Source organism: Coccinella septempunctata, chromosome 7 (genome assembly GCF_907165205.1).
Source record: "Coccinella septempunctata chromosome 7, icCocSept1.1, whole genome shotgun sequence".
Classification (NCBI taxonomy): domain Eukaryota; kingdom Metazoa; phylum Arthropoda; class Insecta; order Coleoptera; family Coccinellidae; genus Coccinella; species Coccinella septempunctata.
The window spans coordinates 25,029,522-25,052,352 of record NC_058195.1 but is presented as its reverse complement, the minus strand read 5'-3'; the positions used below and the strand labels follow the sequence as shown (position 1 = coordinate 25,052,352).

Here is a 22,831-nt window from a genome sequence, read left to right as displayed (position 1 = left end):
AACAGTTCTGTGTACCCTTCTCTTCCTTTCCGGTTTTGGCGGTGTGTGTTGGTCGGCTCCGGCAGAGGTTCTCGGGATAGGGCGTCGGCCACTTTATTCAGGACTCCCTTTCGGTACTTGATGTCAAAATCGTACTGCTGCAGAAAAACACTCCACCGGGCTATACGTCCTGTTGGGCTCTTGATGGAATGAAGCCATTTCAGACTCTGGTGATCGGTAATGACGGTAAAATGATATCCTTCCAAGTAAGGCCTCATTTTCTCGATTCCCCATACTATAGCCAAACATTCCTTTTCCGTGACGGAGTAGTTACGTTCAGCAGGTTGTAACGTGCGACTGGCGTAGGCGATTATACGGTCGTGTCCCTCTTGGTTCTGTAATAGCGCCGCTCCAAGTCCGTCTTCTGAAGCATCTGTTTGCAATTGGAAGGGTCGATCGAAATCGGGACATGCTAGTACTGGGGATTCCGTGAGACATTTCTTTAGATCCTCGAAGGATTTTTGTTGAGCTTCACCCCAGGACCATCTCCTTCCTTTCTTCAACAAGCTCGTTAACGGAGTTGCTACTTTTGAAAAATCAGCTATGAACCTTCGGTACCAGGAACTAACGCCTAAAAATCGTCGCAATGCACGAACGGTAGTAGGTGCTTTCATTTCCAAGATGGCCCTAACCTTGTCCGGATCGGTACGGATTCCTTCGGCCGTGACCTCATGGCCTAAGTATTTGAGGGCGCGTTTTCCAAATTCGCACTTCTCTGGGTTAAGCTGCAGGTTGGCCTCTCGAAGTCGGCGAAATACTTCTCGTAGGTTTTCTAAATGCTCCTCGAATGTTTTACCCAAGACGATGATATCATCCAGGTATGCAAATGCTCGGGGTTCCATATCCGGTCCGATGATGGTATCCAATAGTCGTTGGAACGTTGCGGCCGCTGAGTGTAATCCGAAGGTCATAACTTTGAACTGGAACAAACCCCTAGATGGTACAGTGAAAGCGGTAATTGGTCGACATTCTTCTGCTAACGGAATCTGCCAATATCCTTGCTTTACATCGATGCTCGAAATATATTTTGCGGCTCGTAGCAACACCTCCTAGAAGAGAAGGCCTCAGGGCTTCCGCGTGACGTAAGCATCAGGAGTGCATCTCACTCAACGGAGCTTGTGTGATCGGTGCAGATTTCTCGATTGTTTCACATTATAACTGAATGAAAACGTGACTTTATTATGGTTTTCGGTTTTATGAGGATGCCAGTCATCATCTGGGCCTTTCATTGCATCCCATTCTTGAATGAGAATTTAAATTATCTGACGGATCATTTATTTTCTAAGGTTTTCAATTTTCTCTTATTGGAAATTTTAACATGACGGTCATTAGTCTTTCCGCAGTAATTTTTCAAAAGCGTATTTGTAGTGCATTTTATAATTATATTGACAATTATTTCAGCGGAATGAGTTTCACAATATTGGTTTTCAGGTAAAATTTCATATTGACTTATATATTTCGAAATGAATTGAATGACACATGCTCGCTTATTATGAATTTTAAGGATCAATAATAATCATCAATAAAAGAACGAAACGTTCATGGTCCTCCAATAATTTAAACACTTTTTTCGCGTAAGTTAGGGTAACTTTTTTTTCTTCAGGTGTTGGATCAGTTGACAGTGTACTGCAAACAGATTTTATAGTATTAACATGGGGTAATATGAGAACTCCAAAATTTCTCAAAAATTTATAAGCATGTGGACTTATAGTGACCAGTACAGAAGCTAAAATCATTGTACTTTTCGAATACCTATACCGTTCCTTGGAAATTGTATGCAATTTCAGTTGTTCCGAAACAAAATTCAAAGACTTCAAATACGAATCATCTTCCGAATCCACTGATGATCTATGAGATATAAAAGATTCAATTAAATTCGACGTATGCTTCAGAATACCATCTTTCTGATTCTCTGTCGAGTTCTCTGTACTCTCGGATGATATATCTTGATCTATTCGGCTTAGTAAAATATCTAATTCATTAATATCATTTGATTTAAAGGGAGTTACTTTAGATTCATCATTATATAGAAAAACTTTAATCTCCTCCCCTAATAAAAACGTTTGTACTTTCAAATTTGAATCAACTAAAACAGAATATGTAATAACAGGCCCTGGTGAATATTTCAGTCTAAATAACAGAACTTTTTCTTCATCAACTATTTTATTCCATAAATTAGGCAGCTTGAAATTATTCAAAACATTGAGGAACGTTTTAAAATCTTCATATGAATGCAACTTCTTATTAATTTCCCATTCTTTTCTACTTTCCGCTATAGCTTTTTCGAAATTCTCTTGTTCAAAATGTTCTAATTTTTCGTCACGACTTACCCTTACCTTGATATCTTTCGATAAATACTTAGGACAGTTTGGAAACAGAGTAGGAACAGCATCTCTTCTTAACCTAGGGATTTTCAGAGGTACTGTTACTGTATGGCCAGTTCTAGAATCCTTGGCTGAAGTGGATTTGATGAAATTATCGTCTCCAAAATGTTTCTCACAAACTCTGCTGAAAACGGATGGTTCAAAATTTTGCCTAGGAATGGCGGAAATCCACTTTTTAAGTAAACACGTATCCGTTGGGAACTTAAAAACGTGCACTTTCGGCCCGTTTCGATAATTTCCCCTACACCCCGGAACACAACACATATTGGGCATTTTTTTCTCACTGAGTACTGAAAAGTACTAACAAATATATCACAAAAGCACTAAAATACAATAAGAATTATTCACGCTATCACGCTGGTTTAGCAACAGGTTGAATGACTTCGCAAAACAAACATAAACAAGCAGGCACGCGCCGACGCACCGCGCCGACGCACCAGACACGCTTTCAATAGAGTGCACTTCGAGTGGTGACGTCACAGCTTTTCTCAACAGAGCGCTTTGGCCTTCTCTTCTAGGAGGTGTTGCTCGTAGTCGGTCGAGTATGGCTGAGATATATGGTAGGGGGTACGCATCTTTACGGCTGACCTCGTTTACCTGACGAAAGTCGATGCAAAATCGGGGGTTTCCATCCTTTTTCTTCACAATAACGACCGGGCTGCTCCAAGGGCTGTTTGATGGCTCGATGATTCCTTCAGCCAGCATTCGGTCTACCTCCTGGTTGATGAGCTGCTGCATTTTGGGATTTTGGGGCCGGTAACGCTGTTTTATCGGTTCTTTCTTTAGGAGATGTATTTTGTGTTCCACTAGCGATGTTGTTCCTTTGATGTCCTTGAACTTGGCTAATTCCGTCGTTAAGAATTCTTGTAGTTGTTGCTGCTCCCTCGGTGTCAGCTCCAAGTGGGATCCCGTCGGCCTCTCAGCAATAGTGTTAAGAGACTGGGTCGGTAGCGGTTTTCCGTTGATCATAATTTCATCGGCGGCCGGAAATATTTGTACCTTGTTCGGAATAAGGAAATCCATCCCCAGCCGGACATCATGACTCAGCCCCGGCAAGTACATCAGGGGCATCTCGTACGATTCTCCTTGAATGCTGAGCGGAAGCTTGACGGACAACGGTATTTTTGCTATACTTCCGTCAGCTAGTAGGGCGTTCGGTATCCGTTCCTGGGTTGTAGGCAGTCTTTTGGCCTTGCACAGTTCCATAACGGTGTCCCCGAAGTACGATCTGGAGGCTCCAGTGTCCAAAAGAGCTCGGAACACCTTCCCAAATATCCCGACATTGAGGTGAGGACGGCGGTCTCCCTGGTGTTCGGTGACGGCACACGAGGCGGAGGGAACAGGGGTCGGGCATGGCCTCGTAGCAAACCTTTCCCTACTTAGTTTCCCGACCTGGGACAGTCACAATCGCGACTCATAATTCCCTTTCGTCCGCATCTTGAACAAAACAACACTGCTCGGTTCCTACAATCTCCTCTTAAGTGGCCGGTTTGTCCGCATTTCCAACAAGTCGGAGATCTGGCCGGATGCTCTTGTTTTGCAGGATATGTCGCTCGTGCTCCTGTTGATGCCGGTGATCTTCTCACGGACTCTCCGGTTGTCGGCGGGTCACTCTGGCTTGAGAGTTTCTATTTCCCGGACTTTCCTCAGGAACGTGGGTATATCTTGGACGTCTTGGCCCCAGAGCATTTGGCGGTAGTCAGGTAGCAGGTTTCTCTGAAGTAAGGACAATTCTTGAATTTCGCTATACCCTCCGTGTCTCCTCATCATAGTCTGGAGGTCGGTTATATATTTTGTAACGGCCTCGTTGGGTTGTTGCTGGCGTCGGCGGATGTCCTCCTCCAGGGTAATGTAATAGTCGGTCGGAAAATAGAAAGTCCTGAAAGCTTCGGTGAAAGCAGACCACGTAGTGAGGCTGCGTTTATTGTTCCTGAACCATAGGGAAGCATCTTCGGTCAAGATTTGCGGTAGGCCTGCCAATATCCTTTCTGGATCTAGGTTAAGTTGGTGACGGACTTCTTCTATCCTTTCTAAGAATGCAGCCGGATCTTGTAGTCCATCGAAACTCACTCCATACTTATGTAAGTCCACGGGGTCGGCGTGGCTGGAGGTATTCTGCGGCGGTGGTGTCGGGAAAGCAGGTGGTGTCAAGTGGATCGTTGGGTTTGGGGTCGCTTGGCCATTCTTGATGAACTTGGCCAACCTTTTCCTCATCTCGTCTACCGTCCCATCCCTGCGAAGATGGAATTTATCCAATTCCACCTCAAGTTCTTCCTTCCTCAACTTGTAAATCCAGCTGGTACTCTGGTCCATAGGGGCGGTGATCGGCTGGGTTTCCTCGGCGTTACTGGTCATGTCCGGTCTTCGGTCTGGTCAATAGTTCTCTTCGTAGGCTAACTGGATTCCTAGTTGTCTGCTCTCCACTTGGTGGTCTTCAACTCTCTTCCTAGCCACTTACACCGCTCCATTTATACCTTTTCCCCCACCTAGGAGGTAGTAGGGGAAACTTCCATGCGCAGATCCTCAGAGTGTTTCCCAGGAGCCTCCACCATTTGTCCCTATGGCTACGGTCGGTCGGAATGCGGTTACTCGGTCGGAATACGGTTATTCGGGCGGAATACGGTTATTCGGACGGAAAACGGTCGCTTCTTGGTCGGCGCTCACTCATCTCCAGGTCAAGTCTTCGACACCTCTCTTCTCCCGTCCAGTTGTTGGGACGCTTTAGCAGCTCTTCACAAACAACGGTCCCTGCTCGGGCGCCATTTTGTGACGACCTCCTGTCTCCATCTGTTGCCGTCTTCTTCTCCGAAGATAGAAACCTCGGGCGCCACTTCTAGTTTAAAGTGTTGAGGACACTCGGAACCTGTAGGCGGTATCCTACAGGTGACCAGGAGCTACAGTCAGAGAAAGTTATGTCCAGGGGTCAGATGTTCATGAAGTTCGGACAGTCCCCTATCTCTGAAATATCTTAGAAACTCTATTCGGGAGAAAAATAAAACACACAATAACCATGAAACTTCTATTCAATATCTTCTATATACATAATGATGTCGTACAGGGTATAGGGTGAATAAGCGGTGCAGAAGCAGAAGCGGGATGTAACGTGCTTTTAATGTCGAAGCGTGATGAGTGAGCAAAGTAAAAATGCGGGATGAAGCGGTCGGAGTTAGAATGAAGCAAGAGCGTGAGTGAAAACAGTACAAGTTAACTCTACGTTGCGTACAAGCGGCGGGTAGTAACATGGGCAAAGTCGGTTATTATAAGCGAGACTGGTGTTAAGACGGACGGCGGTTTGCCGGTTGGTGAACCGAGGGAAAAACTAAACCACGGAACAAGGACGACGAACACACCCGCAAGGGTGCCCTCGGAATCCAAGGTGTTCCGAAATCACGGGGGCTGTACCCACCCCCGTAACCCCGGTGGGTGGCCTAGTTCGAAGGGGATCATACCGGACAGTTGTGTAGGATGGGCCGTTTGAAGCTAACATCGTACACCTCTGTACACTCGGAATTCCAGGAGCGATGCAGGCCGTTTGAAGCTAATGCATAATCTCCAAGAACTCGGGCGGTACGGTTAGGGAAAGGCGGGGTAAAAAAGGGTAACAAAGGAACATACCTGGCAGGTGTGTAGGATGGGCCGTTTGAAGCTAACATCGTACACTCCCGCACACTCGGAATCCCAAGAGAGATGCAGGCCGTTTGAAGCTAATGCATCACCTCTAGGAACTCAGGCGGTACGGTAAGGGTGGGCTGAGTTAGAGACGGCGGAACGTACCTGACAAGAGTGTAGGATGGGCCGTTTGAAGCTAACATCGTACACCCCTGTACTTTTAGGATACCAGGAGACATGCAGGCCGTTTCAAGCTAATGCATGGCCTCCAGGACCCGGGCGGTACGGTGGAAGGATGACACGGAAGCATGTACGCGCCATTTGAAGCTAGCGTACACACCTACGCATACTGGGAGAGTCCATGGGGTAGTGCAGGCCATTTGAAGCTACTACACAACTCCACGGCGGAAAGAAGGGTATGTGGGAAAATAAATGAACCGGCAAATTAACCAAAAGAGTAATTAAAATAATCATACCTGAGACCTTGCCCATGTGTAACCCTTGAATGTACTTACTATCTGGTATACTTCTCGGACGGTTGATGGAACACTCTGGCTTCATTGACTGAATTTAAGAAATCGCTCGAATTTATACCCGGCACGGCCCTTTTTTATACAATTGTCAAATGCGCAATCAAACAAATTCGGCATACGATATCCCCCCTTGACCTCACGTTGAAGACATCGCGATCCGGGAACACATGGGTCCGCGCGGCCTGAAACCGGTCGACTTAATCAATTCACGTTACGGAAATATGAAAATGAATAATTCGGAAACAAAACTAATTGAAAATTTGCTTTTGCTACTTATTGAATGAATTGAATTCATAGCAGAGATAATAGTTTGCGCAAGAATTCAATTCGGAAAATATTTCTGAAATAATTTTCAAATCAAATGAAAGGATTTTCATTTTATTATAGGCAAATGATATTTGTTTTTCAATTTATTGTTCAGCAAGAACCACGGGAAGGTGTAGGGGTTTCTCTTGCCATAAAATTGTGAAAATGAAGTTAAAAAACCGATCATGAAATACTTGAAAGAGCGAATGAACAGGACATGTATATAGGAATGTGAACATATTGCAGAAATGAATCGACATATTCGGTTGAACAAGTTTAGTTACACATTTTTCACAATCAATTCAATAAAATATGTACTTTGAATGATCAAAATATACATAACATAACGTCATTTTCAAATACAATACAACAAAGTCAAACATAACATATTCTATTCTCAAACATAACATTATTAATTTTGGATATCTTCAAAATGTTTTTCACAAACCCCACTATGAACGGTGGGAACGAAATTTTTTCGAGGGATATATTTGAGCCATAAAAGCTTCCTTTTTTCATTTTTGGGGAAACCAAAGCAACTCACATAATCGTCTTTCCGGGTTAAGAAATAATCACTTTTACAAGAAGGTACACAACATTTCTTGACCATGATTGAAAATGGCTTATTCACGGAAGTTCATAAGGCATTATACTTACGGTTAAAAAGGTAATCCAATGCAAAATGCACTATAACACTACTTACACTCTTCACTATAATGTATCCAATTCCAATTAGCCTATTCTCTATCCTTCCAAGTTTGGATATAAGCCTCCCACAACTGCCTCCAGCACTTCCTGTCTTGGGCTCTCCTCTTCCACATCAAGCCTGCGTGTCTGACTATGTCATCTTTCCACCTCATCAGCGGTCTTCCTCTTGATCTTTTCCCATCATAAGGGCGCCAATCTCTGCATTCCAGCGTTTGCTTTGGTGAAAGTCCATGTCTCAGCTCCGTATGTTAGTACCGATAGAGTGCATTGGTCGAATACTTTTGTTCTCAAGTGCATGGGAATTTCGCGGTTTTTCAGGACATAGGCGAGCCTACCGAAAGCTGCCCATCCTAAACGAGTTCTCCTTGCGATTTCCACAGTCTGGTTTTCTCTACTCGCTCGTATCGCCTGGCCAAGGTATATACAGGGTCTTTCACGGGGAAACTTACCCATATTTATACGGGAAACTACTGAACGTTGCCACCGCCTTTTTATTTATTTTTGTTATTAAGAAATTTATATAACTGAACTGGGCAAAATAATGCAATTGGCAGCTGTTGTAGTCTTTAGAGGGCTGGGTCGCGGATAAGGAGGGTGTTTAGTTTTAACTGAAATTAAAATTAATTTATTGGGCGCCACCAGATTTCTATTTCACAATTAAATGCAATGATGTTGAAAATTACACAAAATCTGGAAAGTGTATTATAGAAAAATGGGAATATATCATATGTGAGGAAAATTAAATGATAAAGAAAATATGAAACTTCAATAACAATCTATTGATCCAAAATTCCCAAAAATCCCAAGGTACCTTGTTGAATCTAATCCTAAAATACTTATTCCTAATTATTTACAAAGTAATTCTACAAATTGCTCAAAATGGACAGATCTGACCTTTTTCCTGATCGATTTTGAATTCCAAGCACCTTTTGATAGGCGGTGGATCCTGCCTTGAGAAATGGAAAAGAACAGCACACAAATCTCCTTTCAAAATGCTCTTCAATTTGAAATCTTGAGAGGAAAGTCTTTATGAGAGCTCCCTCAGTCCCTAACATAATTATAATAATATATAAGTAACCTAATTGAATTCTCGAGGAACATGTTAATAATAAAATAAATAAACTTGAAGTTCTCACTGTTCTTGAGAATCCCGATATTGTGAGTGTCGTAGAGCACTGGTGCGATCCTTGTGAAATATCCTCCATGTCGCTCAAGGGTTATGTTATAGCCGCGTCATATTGTCGACCAACACGCCAACATGGTGGATCACTTATTTATGTTAAATCCACATTTCATACTGTCCAAATAAAGCATATTCAGAAATTTTCATTGGAGCAACAATGTGAATTTTGTGCTATAAACATAAAAAATGATTCATTTAAAAATATATGCGTTATTAGTTGCTACAGGCCTCCTGGTGGTGATTTGGAGTTGTTCTCTGAGACCTTTTCATATATCCCGGATTTCTGTCTCACAGGTTCCAGAGAAATTTTTGTATGTGGTGATCTCAATATAAATTACTTTGAACCCCACAGCTACTTAGAAAATTTGCAGATTAGCTTCGACCTAAGCGTAACCTCTACTGAACCTACTAGGGTGTTCACCAACAGGCACGGAATCACGAGTTCCAGTAAGCTGGACTACATTCTTACGAATGTAAGTAGTGGCCTCATTTCCACGAAAGTCATCGATACAGACATCGGTGACCATAGGGTGATTGTTCTTTCCTTTAACTGTGAGAATTTTATCGCATCATCTGAGGCCATTCCGCTCACTTTTCGGTTGTTATCTGAAGAAAATCTTGAAGATCTTTCGCTGATGGTCTCATGTTCTAACTTTGATGCAGTCTATGAGTCCCATGATGTTGACATCATGTTTGATCGTTTTTGTGATATTTTGACATCTCTGATCGACTCTGCTTGTCCGCTCAAGAGAACTCGTTCTGTTTCGAGGGGACAGCCTGATTGGATTACGGCTGAGGTCAGGCAAGCGAGTAGTAACCTAAAGAATCTTCATTGGTTGTGCCAGAATCTGAAAACTGATGAGTCCAAACAACAATATAGGAAAGCCAAAAGGCAATACACAAGTCTTTTGAAGCTCACTAAGTCCAACTATTTTGAGGGAGTTCTGGATCACTCGAACAATAAAAATAGGACCATCTGGAATTTAGTCCGAGGTGAATTGGGCACTGATCACTCCTCTCGAAAAATTGTTCTAAAAAGAAATGGTATAATCATCTCCGACCCATCAGAGGTGGCTGAGTGTTTCGGTGAGTATTTCTCCAGTATCAGTGTTATCAGCCTCAGCGAGCACTATGGTAACAACAGGTCCACATCCTGTACGACACAGGTTCTATCAGATAACACCTTTTTTTTCTTACCAGTTTTGCCCGATGATGTTGTGAGCGTCATCAGAAACTTAAAGAACAAAGTTAGTTGCGCAAGAGATATAATTTCAATGAGAGCCTTAAAGGCGATAGCTCCTCAGATCTCTGAGCATCTTGCCCACCTCGTCAATGCTTCAATAACATCCGGAAGGTTTCCTTCTGTTCTTAAGACGGCTAAGGTTATCCCTATTTATAAAAAGAAAAACGCAATTGACGATGTAGCTAATTATCGTCCGATATCTATATTGAGCTCTTTGGCGAAGGTGATGGAGAGGCTAGTGTATGAAAGGATGATGAATTACCTCAATAAGTTCTCAACAATAACAAGTTGCCAGCATGGATTTCGAGTTGGTAGGTCAACTGAGACCGCGGCATGTCAACTGGTAGATTATGTACATGGCTGCCTGGATAGTGGACTTTTTGTGGCGGGGTTGTTCTTCGACGAATCTCGGGCGTTCGATTGTCTGAATTTTGAATTCATCTTGGAAAAACTATACCATCTAGGATTCAGGGGAATTTTTCTCGAATGGGTTAAAAGTTATCTTGCGGATAGAAAAATGTTTGTCTACAGTAATCAAGAAAGTTCTAAAGATTATCCTATTCAAATGGGTGTACCACAGGGATCTGTGTTGGGGCCACTTTTGTTTATTTTATTTGTAAATGATTTACCGGACTCTATTAAAATTTACTTCATCATCCTGTTTGATTTTAGAATCTTATTGTTTGCGGACGACACGTCCTTCTTGATAACAGCATCAAGCTTACGGGAACTAAAGAGTAGATGCGAGATGTTGGTAGAGTATTTTTCGGACTGGTGCCGGAAAAAATTCTCTGATACTGAACGTTGATAAGACAAATCTAGTTCACTTTCAGATACGCGAATCTGTTGAAAAGTTGGTTCTTGATCTTCCTCTGGGAAGATTAGAATCTTCTGAGTGTGTGAAGTTTTTGGGCCTGAAGGTTGACAAAAATTTAAATTGGCAGAGTCATACCGAGTCTGTCTGCAAAAAGCTCAGCAGTGCCTTTTTTGCACTGAAACGTTTAAAAAATATATTTCCGCCAGGTGTGTTGATTAGTATATATTACTCAATGGCATTCTCACATATGAATTACAACGTCATTCTATGGGGAGGGTCACCAGGCGGTAGGGAGGTCTTTATTGCTCAGAAGAGAATAATTCGACTGATCTTCGGTCTCAAACCCCAGGAGTCCTGCAAGCCAATGTTTTTGGAACATAGAATAATGAGCTTTCCATGTATTTATATCTTAAGATCTTTATTACATATTCACAACAATACTCAGTCTCTCATGAAATGCTCTCAATATCATGAATATAATACAAGGCATAAGAACACTATCTCAATCCCTGTGCATAGAACATCAAAATTTGAGAATTCACCTATGTATAGTGGAATTAAACTTTATAACAATCTGCCAAATAGGCTAAAAAATTTAGAATACTATAGATTTAAGAGGGAACTCAAGGAGCTTCTGCTGGAGAAATGTTTCTACAGCAAAAGTGAATTTTTGAGCTCTGTTATTGAATGAAATATATTGTTTTTCTTTTCTTTTGGTTGTAAAATGACTTGTCCTATACATGAAAAATGTCTCAAAGGATTAAATAAAATTATTATTATTATTATTATTATTATTATTAATAGGACTTACCCCTTGTAGGAGGAAAGCTAATAAAATTCTTGAATTCCTGATACAGTATTTGTACAGTTCGGAACATCCAAATCGGTGAATACAAATGAAGCAGATACACTATAGGTATACTCTCAACTAGAATACAATGTATTGAATTGAATTAGAGAAAGGACGTGAAATCTTCTGTTGTTACACTTACGTATTAACTGAAGAACGAATATTAACACCCTCAATTCCAGGATGTAGATAGTAATTGCGAAATGAGATATAGATAAAATTAAAAAGGTACAAATCTGAATCACAAAGGAAGCACATGAGTTTCTCAAGATCAAATCCCTTCTGGCCTTTTCTATGCAGAATTTTCTTAACACATGATTTTTAGAGATTGCGCGCGACTGGCGCTGGCGCATCGAAATTAAAGGAACATTACATTTGAATGTTACATCATCCCTCTCCTTAAAAAAATAAAAGAAAATTTATTTTCTTTTATCAACCTGAATCGGTAACTAACATAAAAAACATCAAAAAAATAACCATCTTAGATAATTGCTTAAGGTGGTTAATAGAGAATACCCACTAATTATCACCATCTGATACGTCAGAATCCGAAATGAAACATGGTTTCAGATCTTTGACATGCCACTCACCAGCATCAGAACCATCTTCATTTAATAAGGAATAAACAAGATTCGAAATTTTTTTCCTTACTTTACATAAAACATATTTTGGAGCGAGCTTAGCAGAAAATTTTGCTGCTTTATCAGAAAGTATTTTATCACGTCGCCAGACCATGTCACCGACGTTAAAAGAAATATCTCTCTTTCTGAGATTATAGGTACGAGAATTTCGAGCGTAAGCTGAGTGTAAATGATTATGAACGCTTCTGAAAACTTGTTTTAAATTTTCCAAATCCAAAGCATATTCTAATCTATCTTCAACAGAAAACTTAGCCATATCTGAACCGATTTTATCATAGTATGTTCCCGTAATAGGAACAATACGTCCAAAATTTAGAAATGAGGGTGTGAAGCCCGTAACTTCATGTTTTGCGGTATTGATAGCCTGCCTTATACTTGGTATTTCCTTATCCCAATCTTTATGTTTCTTTACGTAACATCTTATAGTTGTTCCGATAGTTTGGTTGGAACGTTCAACAAAATTGCAGTGTGGCGAATATTTTGGCGTGAACCATATTTTTTGAACATTGTACTTTTTCACCAAATTACTGAAAACTGACCCAGTAAACTGCGTTCCATTGTCGCAAATAATATATTGAGGTACACCGAATATTAAAAACACGTCATTTTCTATATATTTAACTATGGACTGTGCAGTTGCATTTCTAAGAGGAAACATTGAAGTATATTTAGTGAACCAGTCGGTACATACAAGAATATACTGATTACCACGAGATGATTTGGGTAAAGGTCCAATCAAATTAATAGCAATTATCTGAAAAGGGTATTGTACCTTTTTTTCCTGTCCCATTTGTCCCGCTCGACCAACGGTATTAATTTTTTGTGCACCACAGACTTTACAAGTTTTTACAAATTTATGTATATCTGAACGCATCTGTGGCCAATAATAGGTTTCTTTTATTCTATTAAAAGTTTTCATATAACCGAAATGAGCACAAACAGGTGGTTCATGGTGTTCGCGAATTATTCCTTTTCTTTTCTCCTTCGGAACGACAATTTTCCATTCTTTGATATTGGAATTGATCAACAAATTATTCGGAATGAACTTGTAAAGAATTTCATTTTCGACTTTCCATTGTAGGAATTTTTCAGGAAACTCTAAAACATTCTCGCACATTTTTTCGTACCATTTATCGGGGGATGGTCTAAATGAAACTTTTATATTTGAAATTTCAGGGACAGTATCTTGTTCTATCGATCGAGATAGTGCATCCGGAACAATATTCAAAGAGCCCTTCCGGTGTATCAATTTGAAATCGTATTGAGCCAATTTAGCGGCCCAACGAGCTAATCTTCCTGTTGGATTTTTCAAATTATTTAGGTACAAAAGTGAATAATGATCCGTTATCACATCAAATTGAGAACCTTCGACCCAAGGTCGAAATTTCTCTATACCAAAAATTAAAGCTAATAATTCACGTTCCGACACAGTGTAGTTCCTTTCGGTTCGCGTTAGAGATCTACTACAGTAAGCAATCACACGTTCTTCTTCGTCTACAGTTTGTGTGAGAACACCACCCACACCAACATTTGATGCGTCGACTTGAATAGTAAATTTTCGTTCAAAATCAGGAGAACATAAGATAGGTGCCGATATCAAGGCATTTTTTATTTTCATGAAAGCCTCTTCTGCTTCCGGTGTCCAAACAATAGGTTGTTTTTTCGAGCGTCCTTTATTTTTTAATAGATCATTTATGGGACTTAGTATAGACGAAAATTGGGATATAAAACGGCGGTACCAAGAACACATACCGATGAACCTTTTAATTTCAGTCGTATTTGTAGGTCTCGGATAATCCAACATCGACTGAACTTTATCAGGATCTGTACCTATACCGCTAGAACTTACAATGAAACCTAAATATTTTAAAGAAGATTTAAAGAAATCACATTTACCCAAATTAATTGTCAAGTTGGCGTCTTTCAAAATTGCTTTTACTTCTTCCAGTATTTTTATGTGCTCCTCGAATGTTTCTGATATAATAATGAAATCGTCAAGATAAGTGAAAACCTTAGGTTCATATTTAGGCCCAAAAAGACGATCAACCAGTCTTTGCTGAATTTGTGCTGCGTTTCGCAACCCAAAAGGAAGGACTTTAAATTGGAAAGAACCTCTACCTGGCACGTTGAACGAAGTTTTTTCTTTGGAACTTTCATCTAAAGGAATTTGCCAGAAAGCTGATCGAAAATCCAATGAAGATATGTATTTTGCATTTCTCAACATGTTTAAAATCCTATCTATCCTTGGTAATGGATAACTATCATGAATAGTTATTTCATTTAATTTTCGTCCATCAAAACAAAAACGGTATTGATTAGGCTCTTTGCGTTTTACTAAAAGGACAGGAGAACAATAGGGACTATTGGAGGGTTCAATTATTCCTAATTTCAACATTTCATCTATATGTTGGTTCAAGATCTCCAACATTGGGGGAGACATAAGATATTGGCGTTGTCTGAAAGGTTGGTGTTCCTTAGTCTCTATTTTTGCAGTTATTTTATTGGTTCGTCCTAATCTATTTTCGCTATCAATGTCATGAAAAGAATTGATAGTCATTAATGCTTTTTCACGCTGTTCCTCGGTCAACGCGTCTAAACTGAAAAGAGGATGAGTCTTATTTGACGAGATATCTCGAGAAGCATCGATTACATTGGCTTGGACATTCCAAATATTATTTTTGAAATCAATACTTACTCCAAAGAGACCACAGAAATCACTACCTAAAATTAACTCGTGTTCCAGTCCGGGAACTACTAGAGCCTTTATAATTTTACAAGTTTTATTCACAGTTAGAGGAAGCTCAACCATACTATTTACAATTTGTTTTGTGCCATCTGCCAGCACAACATGCGGTACATTTGAAGGAATTTTTTTTAGGTTCAAATTTTCCAGCCAAACGAAACCCTTGGCACCAATTATTGAAATATTTGCTCCAGAGTCTAATAATGCCCTGACAGAAACATCAAAAATATCAACTTGAATATAAGGACGGTTATCGGAAAAATTATTTTTCAAAATCATAGGTGCTACATTGATTTGATGTGGTTCTTGAGAATAAAAGTTTCTAATTTTTTTTAGCCATAAATTGAAACCATCCCGATCAAATTTAGCATTTCGAAATTTTTCTTGTAGAAGGTCCGTTCGGCTGTGGTGGACCCTCTGCCCAGTTAGTTTTTTGAGCATGATGGACAATTCAACTTAGTGACATTTGGAGTGCCACAACCAAAACAAAAACGTCTTCTGGCATTGCGACAATTTTGATATGTATGATTCGGTTTATTACAATTCCAACAAAAAACTTTCTTATCTTTACCATTCAACAATGATTGTTCTGCAGATGCGATATTAACCCTTGAATTTCTATATTCACCACTATTATTGATTGAGTCTGGCACTTTAGACGTAGAGAGGTTTTTTGAACTATAGTTCGATGTTGATGGCCCGGAAGAGTCAACATACGATAATTCAGGTTCTAAAAAGGAACTTTGTTTGGAAGAACTTAAATTTTGACTTTTGTTCTTTATGAAAGAAGCAACTTCCAATTTTTCACAAAGTTTGATGAGTGAAGGGAAATCATCGATATCAACCAATGCTAATTGAGAGACATATTCTGGAAGCAAATTATTTCTAATGATTTTTATTTTAGTATGTTCAGACGGAGGACGAGATAATCTGTTGAATAAAGTTTCTATAATGGCAATAAAAATTAAAATTGGTTCTTTTCTTCCTTGTTTTCTGGATTTAATATCCTCCCAAATAACTTCATCGAAATCAGGAGGCAAAAATGTTTTCTTCAATAGTGTAACTAAAGAAGACCAGTCTTTGACCGTAGATCGTATAGTTCTAAACCAAACATAAGCCTTATCAGTAAAAAGATCAATTGCCGAATTGAATATTTCGTCTTCAGACACTTTTCTGGAAATTGAAAATTCCGAAACTCTTTCTAAAAATGGATGTAACAATTTAGCATTACCATTAAATTTTACGTCCCACTTATATACAGGAACTGAATTAGAAGGCGGAGTAGCGATAGGTAAAATTTGTGACAAATTGTTGTTAGGAAATTTTTTATCGTCATCAACAGTTTTTTCAGTGCGTAACTTTTCATACAACTCAGCTTCTATTGCTAACGCAGTGGCTAATGCTTCATTTTTGAAGTCCTTTTCATTATCATCGGTAACATCAATAGGCATTCTCTTTATACGATTCGAAACATGTGTTAAACGGGATTTAGACCTTTTAAAAATTGAATCATTTTCATCACCTTCAAAATCTTCAACAAGTGCTTGTATTGATTGCAAAGTACTAGAAATTTCCTCACGTTCTTTCTCAAATTCATAAGTTGGATCGCTTAAAGTTAAACCTTGATTACATTTTTCCTTAGCCAATAATCGAGATAATATTTTTCTTTTTTCATCTTGTACTCTAGATGAAATAACACCTCTAATACGTAATTCATAATTGAGTTCATCAACAAGTAAATGAACAGGTTTAAATTCTTCATCCATATTTCCACAATATATGTTGATATGAAAGGAAAATACGAACAAATATATTAATTCAAAATTAAATTCTCAAACATATGAGATAAATGAATCAATCGGTGATAAATAAATGTTTCAGGTGGCCATGAATTTCGATGTTAATAATTCGAAGTGAATCCAAACGGAAAACTGGTATTGTTTACAATATGTAAAAAAAATTATGAGCATATGTTACTTATGTGAATTTCGTGAATATGTATCGGGATATTCCTCCGAACTCTTCAAAATTTTAAATTCTCATGAAGTATTCTAAAAATCCTTCTAGACAATCAACGAAATTTCATGAATCGATTAAAAAAATATCTTACTCTAGATATACCTCACACAAGATATATTCCCCTCGAAAATTGATATGAATAATATTCTACTATTAGAGTTAGCAAAATCAGTAACGAAAAGCCTCGGGCCCCACGTTGGGCGCCATTTTTTTGCCACCGCCTTTTTATTTATTTTTGTTATTAAGAAATTTATATAACTGAACTGGGCAAAATAATGCAATTGGCAGCTGTTGTAGTCTTTAGAGGGCTGGGTCGCGGATAAGGAGGGTGTTTAGTTTTAACTGAAATTAAAATTAATTTATTGGGCGCCACCAGATTTCTATTTCACAATTAAATGCAATGATGTTGAAAAGTACACAAAATCTGGAAAGTGTATTATAGAAAAATGGGAATATATCATATGTGAGGAAAATTAAATGATAAAGAAAATATGAAACTTCAATAACAATCTATTGATCCAAAATTCCCAAAAATCCCAAGGTACCTTGTTGAATCTAATCCTAAAATACTTATTCCTAATTATTTACAAAGTAATTCTACAAATTGCTCAAAATGGACAGATCTGACCTTTTTCCTGATCGATTTTGAATTCCAAGCACCTTTTGATAGGCGGTGGATCCTGCCTTGAGAAATGGAAAAGAACAGCACACAAATCTCCTTTCAAAATGCTCTTCAATTTCAAATCTTGAGAGGAAAGTCTTTATGAGAGCTCCCTCAGTCCCTAACATAATTATAATAATATATAAGTAACCTAATTGAATTCTCGAGGAACATGTTAATAGGACTTACCCCTTATAGGAGGAAAGCTAATAAAATTCTTGAATTCCTGATACAGTATTTGTACAGTTCGGAACATCCAAATCGGTGAATACAAATGGAGCAGATACACTATAGGTATACTCTCAACTAGAATACAATGTATTGAATTGAATTAGAGAAAGGACGTGAAATCTTCTGTTGTTACACTTACGTATTAACTGAAGAACGAATATTAACACCCTCAATTCCAGGATGTAGATAGTAATTGCGAAATGAGATATAGATAAAATTAAAAACGTACAAATCTGAATCACAAAGGAAGCACATGAGTTTCTCAAGATCAAATCCCTTCTGGCCTTTTCTATGCAGAATTTTCATGATTTTTAGAGATTGCGCGCGACTGGCGCTGGCGCATCGAAATTGAAGGAACATTACATTTGAATGTTACAACGTATATTCATGAAATTCAGCACTTATAAGTATTTCACGATGCTGATGAAATCTAAAATATTTTCAAGGCATGAGCACCTGCGCTTCTTCCGAAAATAACGTCAACTTCCGTTTTTCAAATTAGAACACCATGTTTGTATTGCAGAAATAGATTCCTTAGAAAATTTCAAGTTATTTTGATGTAACATTTTTCAGTTTTGGTTGGAAAATTCTCTCTGAGCGGAAAAATTCGAAAAAAAAATCGAAGATAGAGCTCCGCTGAAACAAGAATAACTTCGAGGTTTTTGAATGGAAAATTTTCATTCAAATTCATATTGAAATTAATTTTTGAGTATTTTCGGGGGTAGTCTCGCCCACTTCGACGGCACCGGAGAGATTTTCCATTACAACATGAATTCCTCATTATAAGGATAATATTTCATGTTAGTTTGAAGCTCGCTTCTCGTCGCCTTCGTATTCAAAACAATTTTTGAGTATTTTCGGGGGTAGTTTCACCCATTTCGACGGCACGGAAGAGATTTTCCTCCACACCATATATTCCCCATTACCAGTGTAATTCATCATGTGAGTTTGAGTCGCCTTCTTGAAATTAATTTTTGAGTATTTTCGGGGGTAGTTCCACCCACTTCGAAGGCACCGACGAGATTTGTTTCTACACAATATATTTCCCATTACCAGAGTAATTCATCATGTGAGTTTGAAGCTGGCTTCTCGTCGCCTTCATATTGAAAATAATTTTTGAGTATTTTCGGGGGTAGTTTCACCCACTTCGACGGCACCGAAGAGATTTTCCCTTACACCATATATTCCCCATTATAAGGATAATATTATATATTAGTTTGAAGCTGGCTTCTCGTCGCCTTCATATTCAAAATACTTTTTGAGTATTTTCGTGGTTGGTTTCACCCACTTCGACGGCACCGAAGAGATTTTCCTTCACACCATATATTCCTCATTACCAGTGTAATTCATCATGTGAGTTTGAAGCTCTCTTCTCGTCGCCTTCATATTTAAAATAATTTTTAAGTATTTTCGGGGGTATTTTCACCCACTTCGACGGCATCGAAGAGATTTTCCTTCACACCATATATTCCTCATTACAAGGATAATATTTCTTGTAAGTTTGAAGCTGGCTTCTCGTCGCCTTCATATTCAAAATACTTTTTGAGTATTTTCGTGGTTGGTTTCACCCACTTCGACGGCACCGAAGAGATTTTCCTTCACACCATATATTCCTCATTACCAGTGTAATTCATCATGTGAGTTTGAAGCTCTCTTCTCGTCGCCTTCATATTTAAAATAATTTTTAAGTATTTTCGGGGGTATTTTCACCCACTTCGACGGCATCGAAGAGATTTTCCTTCTCACCATATATTCCTCATTACAAGGATAATATTTCATGTAAGTTTGAAGCTGGCTTCTCGTCGCCTTCATATTTAAAATAATTTTTGAGTATTTTCGGGGGTATTTTCACCCACTTCGACGGCACGGAAGAGATTTTCCTTGACACCACATATTCCCCATTACCAGAGTAATTCATAATGTGAGTTTGAAGCTGGCTTCTCGTCGCCTTCATATTGAAAATAATTTTTGAGTATTTTCGGGGGTAGTTTCACCCACTTCGACGGCACCGAAGAGATTTTCCCTTACAACATATATTCCTCATTATAAGGATAATATTTCATATTGATTTGAAGCTGGCTTCTCGTCGCCTTCATATTCAAAATACTTTTTGAGTATTTTCGTGGTTAGTTTCACCCACTTCGACGGCACCGAAGAGATTTTCCTTCCCACCATATATTCCCCATTACCAGTGTAATTCATAATGTGAGTTTGAAGCTGGCTTCTCGTCGCCTTCATATTGAAAATAATTTTTGAGTATTTTCGGGTGTAATTTCACCCACTTCGACGGCACCGAAAAGATTTTCCCTTACACCATATATTCCTCATTATAGGGATAATATTTCATGTTAGTTTGAAGCTGGCTTCTCGTCGCCTTCATATTGAAAATAATTATTGAGTATTTTAGGGGGTAGTTTCACCCTTTTCGACGGCAGCGAGAAGATTTTCTTTCCCACCATATATTCCCCATTACCAGTGTAATTCATCGTGTGAGTTTGCAGCTGGCTTGTAGTCGCCTTCATATTGAAAATAATTTTTGAGTATTTTCGGGGGTAGTTTCACCTACTTCGACGGCACCGAAGAGAATTTCCCTTACACCATATATTCCTCATTATAAGGAAAATATTTCATATTGGTTTGAAGCTGGCTTCTCGTCGCCTTCATATTCAAAATACTTTTTGAGTATTTTCGGGGGTAGTTTCACCCACTCCGATGGCTCCGACGAGATTTTTTTCACACAATATATTTCCCATTACCAGAGTAATTCATAATGTGAGTTTGAAGCTGGCTTCTCGTCGCCTTCATATTGAAAATAATTTTTGAGTATTTTCGGGTGTAATTTCACCCACTTCGACGGCACCGAAAAGATTTTCCCTTACACCATATATTCCTCATTATAGGGATAATATTTCATGTTAGTTTGAAGCTGGCTTCTCGTCGCCTTCATATTGAAAATAATTATTGAGTATTTTAGGGGGTAGTTTCACCCTTTTCGACGGCAGCGAGAAGATTTTCTTTCCCACCATATATTCCCCATTACCAGTGTAATTCATCGTGTGAGTTTGCAGCTGGCTTGTAGTCGCCTTCATATTGAAAATAATTTTTGAGTATTTTCGGGGGTAGTTTCACCTACTTCGACGGCACCGAAGAGAATTTCCCTTACACCATATATTCCTCATTATAAGGAAAATATTTCATATTGGTTTGAAGCTGGCTTCTCGTCGCCTTCATATTCAAAATACTTTTTGAGTATTTTCGGGGGTAGTTTCACCCACTCCGATGGCTCCGACGAGATTTTTTTTTACACAATATATTTCCCATTACCAGAGTAATTCATAATGTGAGTTTGAAGCTGGCTTCTCGTCGCCTTCATATTGAATATAATTATTGAGTATTTTAGGGGGTAGTTTCACCCACTTTGACGGCAGCGAGAAGATTTTCCTTCCCACCATATATTCCCCATTACCAGTGTAATTCATCATGTGAGTTTGAAGCTGGCTTGTACTCGCCTTCATATTGAAAATAATTTTTGAGTATTTTCGGGGGTACTTACACCCACTTCGACGGCACGGAAGAGATTTTCCTTCACACCATATATTCCCCATTACCAGTGTAATTCATCATATGAGTTTGAAGCTGGCTTGTAGTCGCCTTCATATTGAAAATACTTTTTGAGTATTTTCGGGGGTAGTTTCACCTACTTCGACGGCACCGGAGAGATTTTCCCTGACACCATATATTCCTCATTATAAGGAAAATATTTCATGTTAGTTTGAAGCTGGCCTCTCGTCGCCCTCATATTCAAAATACTTTTTGAGTATTTTCGGGGGTAGTTTCACCCACTCCGATGGCTCCGACGAGATTTTTTTTACACAATATATTTCCCATTACCAGAGTAATTCATAATGTGAGTTTGAAGCTGGCTTCTCGTCGCCTTCATATTGAAAATAATTTTTGACTATTTTCGGGGGTAGTTTCACCCACTTCGACGGCACCGAAGAGATTTTCCCTTACACCATATATTCCTCATTATAAGGATAATATTTCATGTAAGTTTGAAGCTGGCTTCTCGTCGCCTTCATATTGAAAATAATTATTGAGTATTTTAGGGGGTAGTTTTACCCACTTTGACGGCAGCGAGAAGATTTTCCTTCCCACCATATATTCCCCATTACCAGTGTAATTCATTATGTGAGTTTGAAGCTGGCTTGTAGTCGCCTTCATATCGAAAATAATTTTTGGGTATTTTCGGGGGTAGTTTCACCTACTTCGACGGCACCGAAGAGATTTTTCCTTACACCATATATTCCTCATTATAAGGATAATATTTCATATTGGTTTGAAGCTGGCTTCTCGTCGCCTTCATATTCAAAATACTTTTTGAGTATTTTCGGGGGTAGTTTCACCCACTCCGATGGCTCCGACGAGATTTTTTTTACACAATATATTTCCCATTACCAGAGTAATTCATAATGTGAGTTTGAAGCTGGCTTCTCGTCGCCTCCATATTGAAAATAATTTTTGAGTATTTTCGGGGGTAGTTTCACCCAATTCGACGGCACCGAAGAGATTTTCCCTTACACCATATATTCCTTATTATAAGGATAATATTTCATGTTAGTTTGAAGCTGGCTTCTCGTCGCCTTCATATTGAAAATAATTATTGAGTATTTTAGGGGGTAGTTTCACCCACTTTGACGGCAGCGAGAAGATTTTTCCATACATCATATATTCCCCATTACCAGTGTAATTCATCATGTGAGTTTGAAGCTGGCTTGTAGTCGCCTTCATATTGAAAATAATTTTTGAGTATTTTCGGGGGTAGTTTCACCTACTTCGACGGCACCGAAGAGACTTTCCGTTA

The 22,831-nt window shown here is 39.0% G+C and overlaps 3 protein-coding genes and 1 long non-coding RNA gene across 4 annotated transcripts in view; 1 reads left to right on the top strand and 3 right to left on the bottom strand.

Annotated features, from left to right (window-relative positions):
• The window catches only part of LOC123316425 (dynein axonemal heavy chain 3), a 2,043,583-nt gene that overhangs the window by 40,408 nt on the left and 1,980,344 nt on the right, over positions 1-22,831 (top strand). The window lies entirely within an intron of this gene.
• On the bottom strand, positions 1,098-2,728 carry LOC123316433 (THAP domain-containing protein 1-like). Its single transcript, XM_044902507.1, has 2 exons — positions 2,376-2,728; positions 1,098-1,197 (listed from the first exon to the last, which is right to left on the bottom strand). Exons 1-2 carry the CDS (start codon positions 2,694-2,696, stop codon positions 1,192-1,194), a joined length of 327 nt encoding a protein of 108 aa, XP_044758442.1. The 5' UTR covers positions 2,697-2,728; the 3' UTR covers positions 1,098-1,191.
• Positions 8,078-12,341, bottom strand: LOC123316431. The gene is made up of 3 exons (XM_044902505.1): positions 11,815-12,341; positions 11,634-11,750; positions 8,078-8,627 (listed from the first exon to the last, which is right to left on the bottom strand). The coding sequence occupies exons 1-3, from the start codon at positions 12,023-12,025 to the stop codon at positions 8,443-8,445; spliced, it is 513 nt and encodes a 170-aa protein (XP_044758440.1). The 5' UTR covers positions 12,026-12,341; the 3' UTR covers positions 8,078-8,442.
• LOC123316436 lies at positions 17,568-18,190 on the bottom strand. The gene is made up of 2 exons (XR_006538073.1): positions 18,107-18,190; positions 17,568-18,042 (listed from the first exon to the last, which is right to left on the bottom strand). It is a non-coding gene; the product is annotated as an uncharacterized LOC123316436 (long non-coding RNA).

Excerpts from the sequence above, each read along its gene's own strand:
- LOC123316433 (XM_044902507.1), bottom strand. The coding sequence starts at position 2,696 with ATGCCCAATATGTGTTGTGTTCCGGGGTGTAGGGGAAATTATCGAAAC.
- LOC123316431 (XM_044902505.1), bottom strand. The coding sequence starts at position 12,025 with ATGCGCCAGCGCCAGTCGCGCGCAATCTCTAAAAATCATGTGTTAAGA. Across the intron at positions 11,751-11,814 it reads ATTCGTTCTTCAGTTAATAC|TTGAGAGTATACCTATAGTG; the intron begins GTAAGTGTAACA and ends ATTGTATTCTAG. Across the intron at positions 8,628-11,633 it reads TAGCTTTCCTCCTACAAGGG|GGACTGAGGGAGCTCTCATA; the intron begins GTAAGTCCTATT and ends TAATTATGTTAG.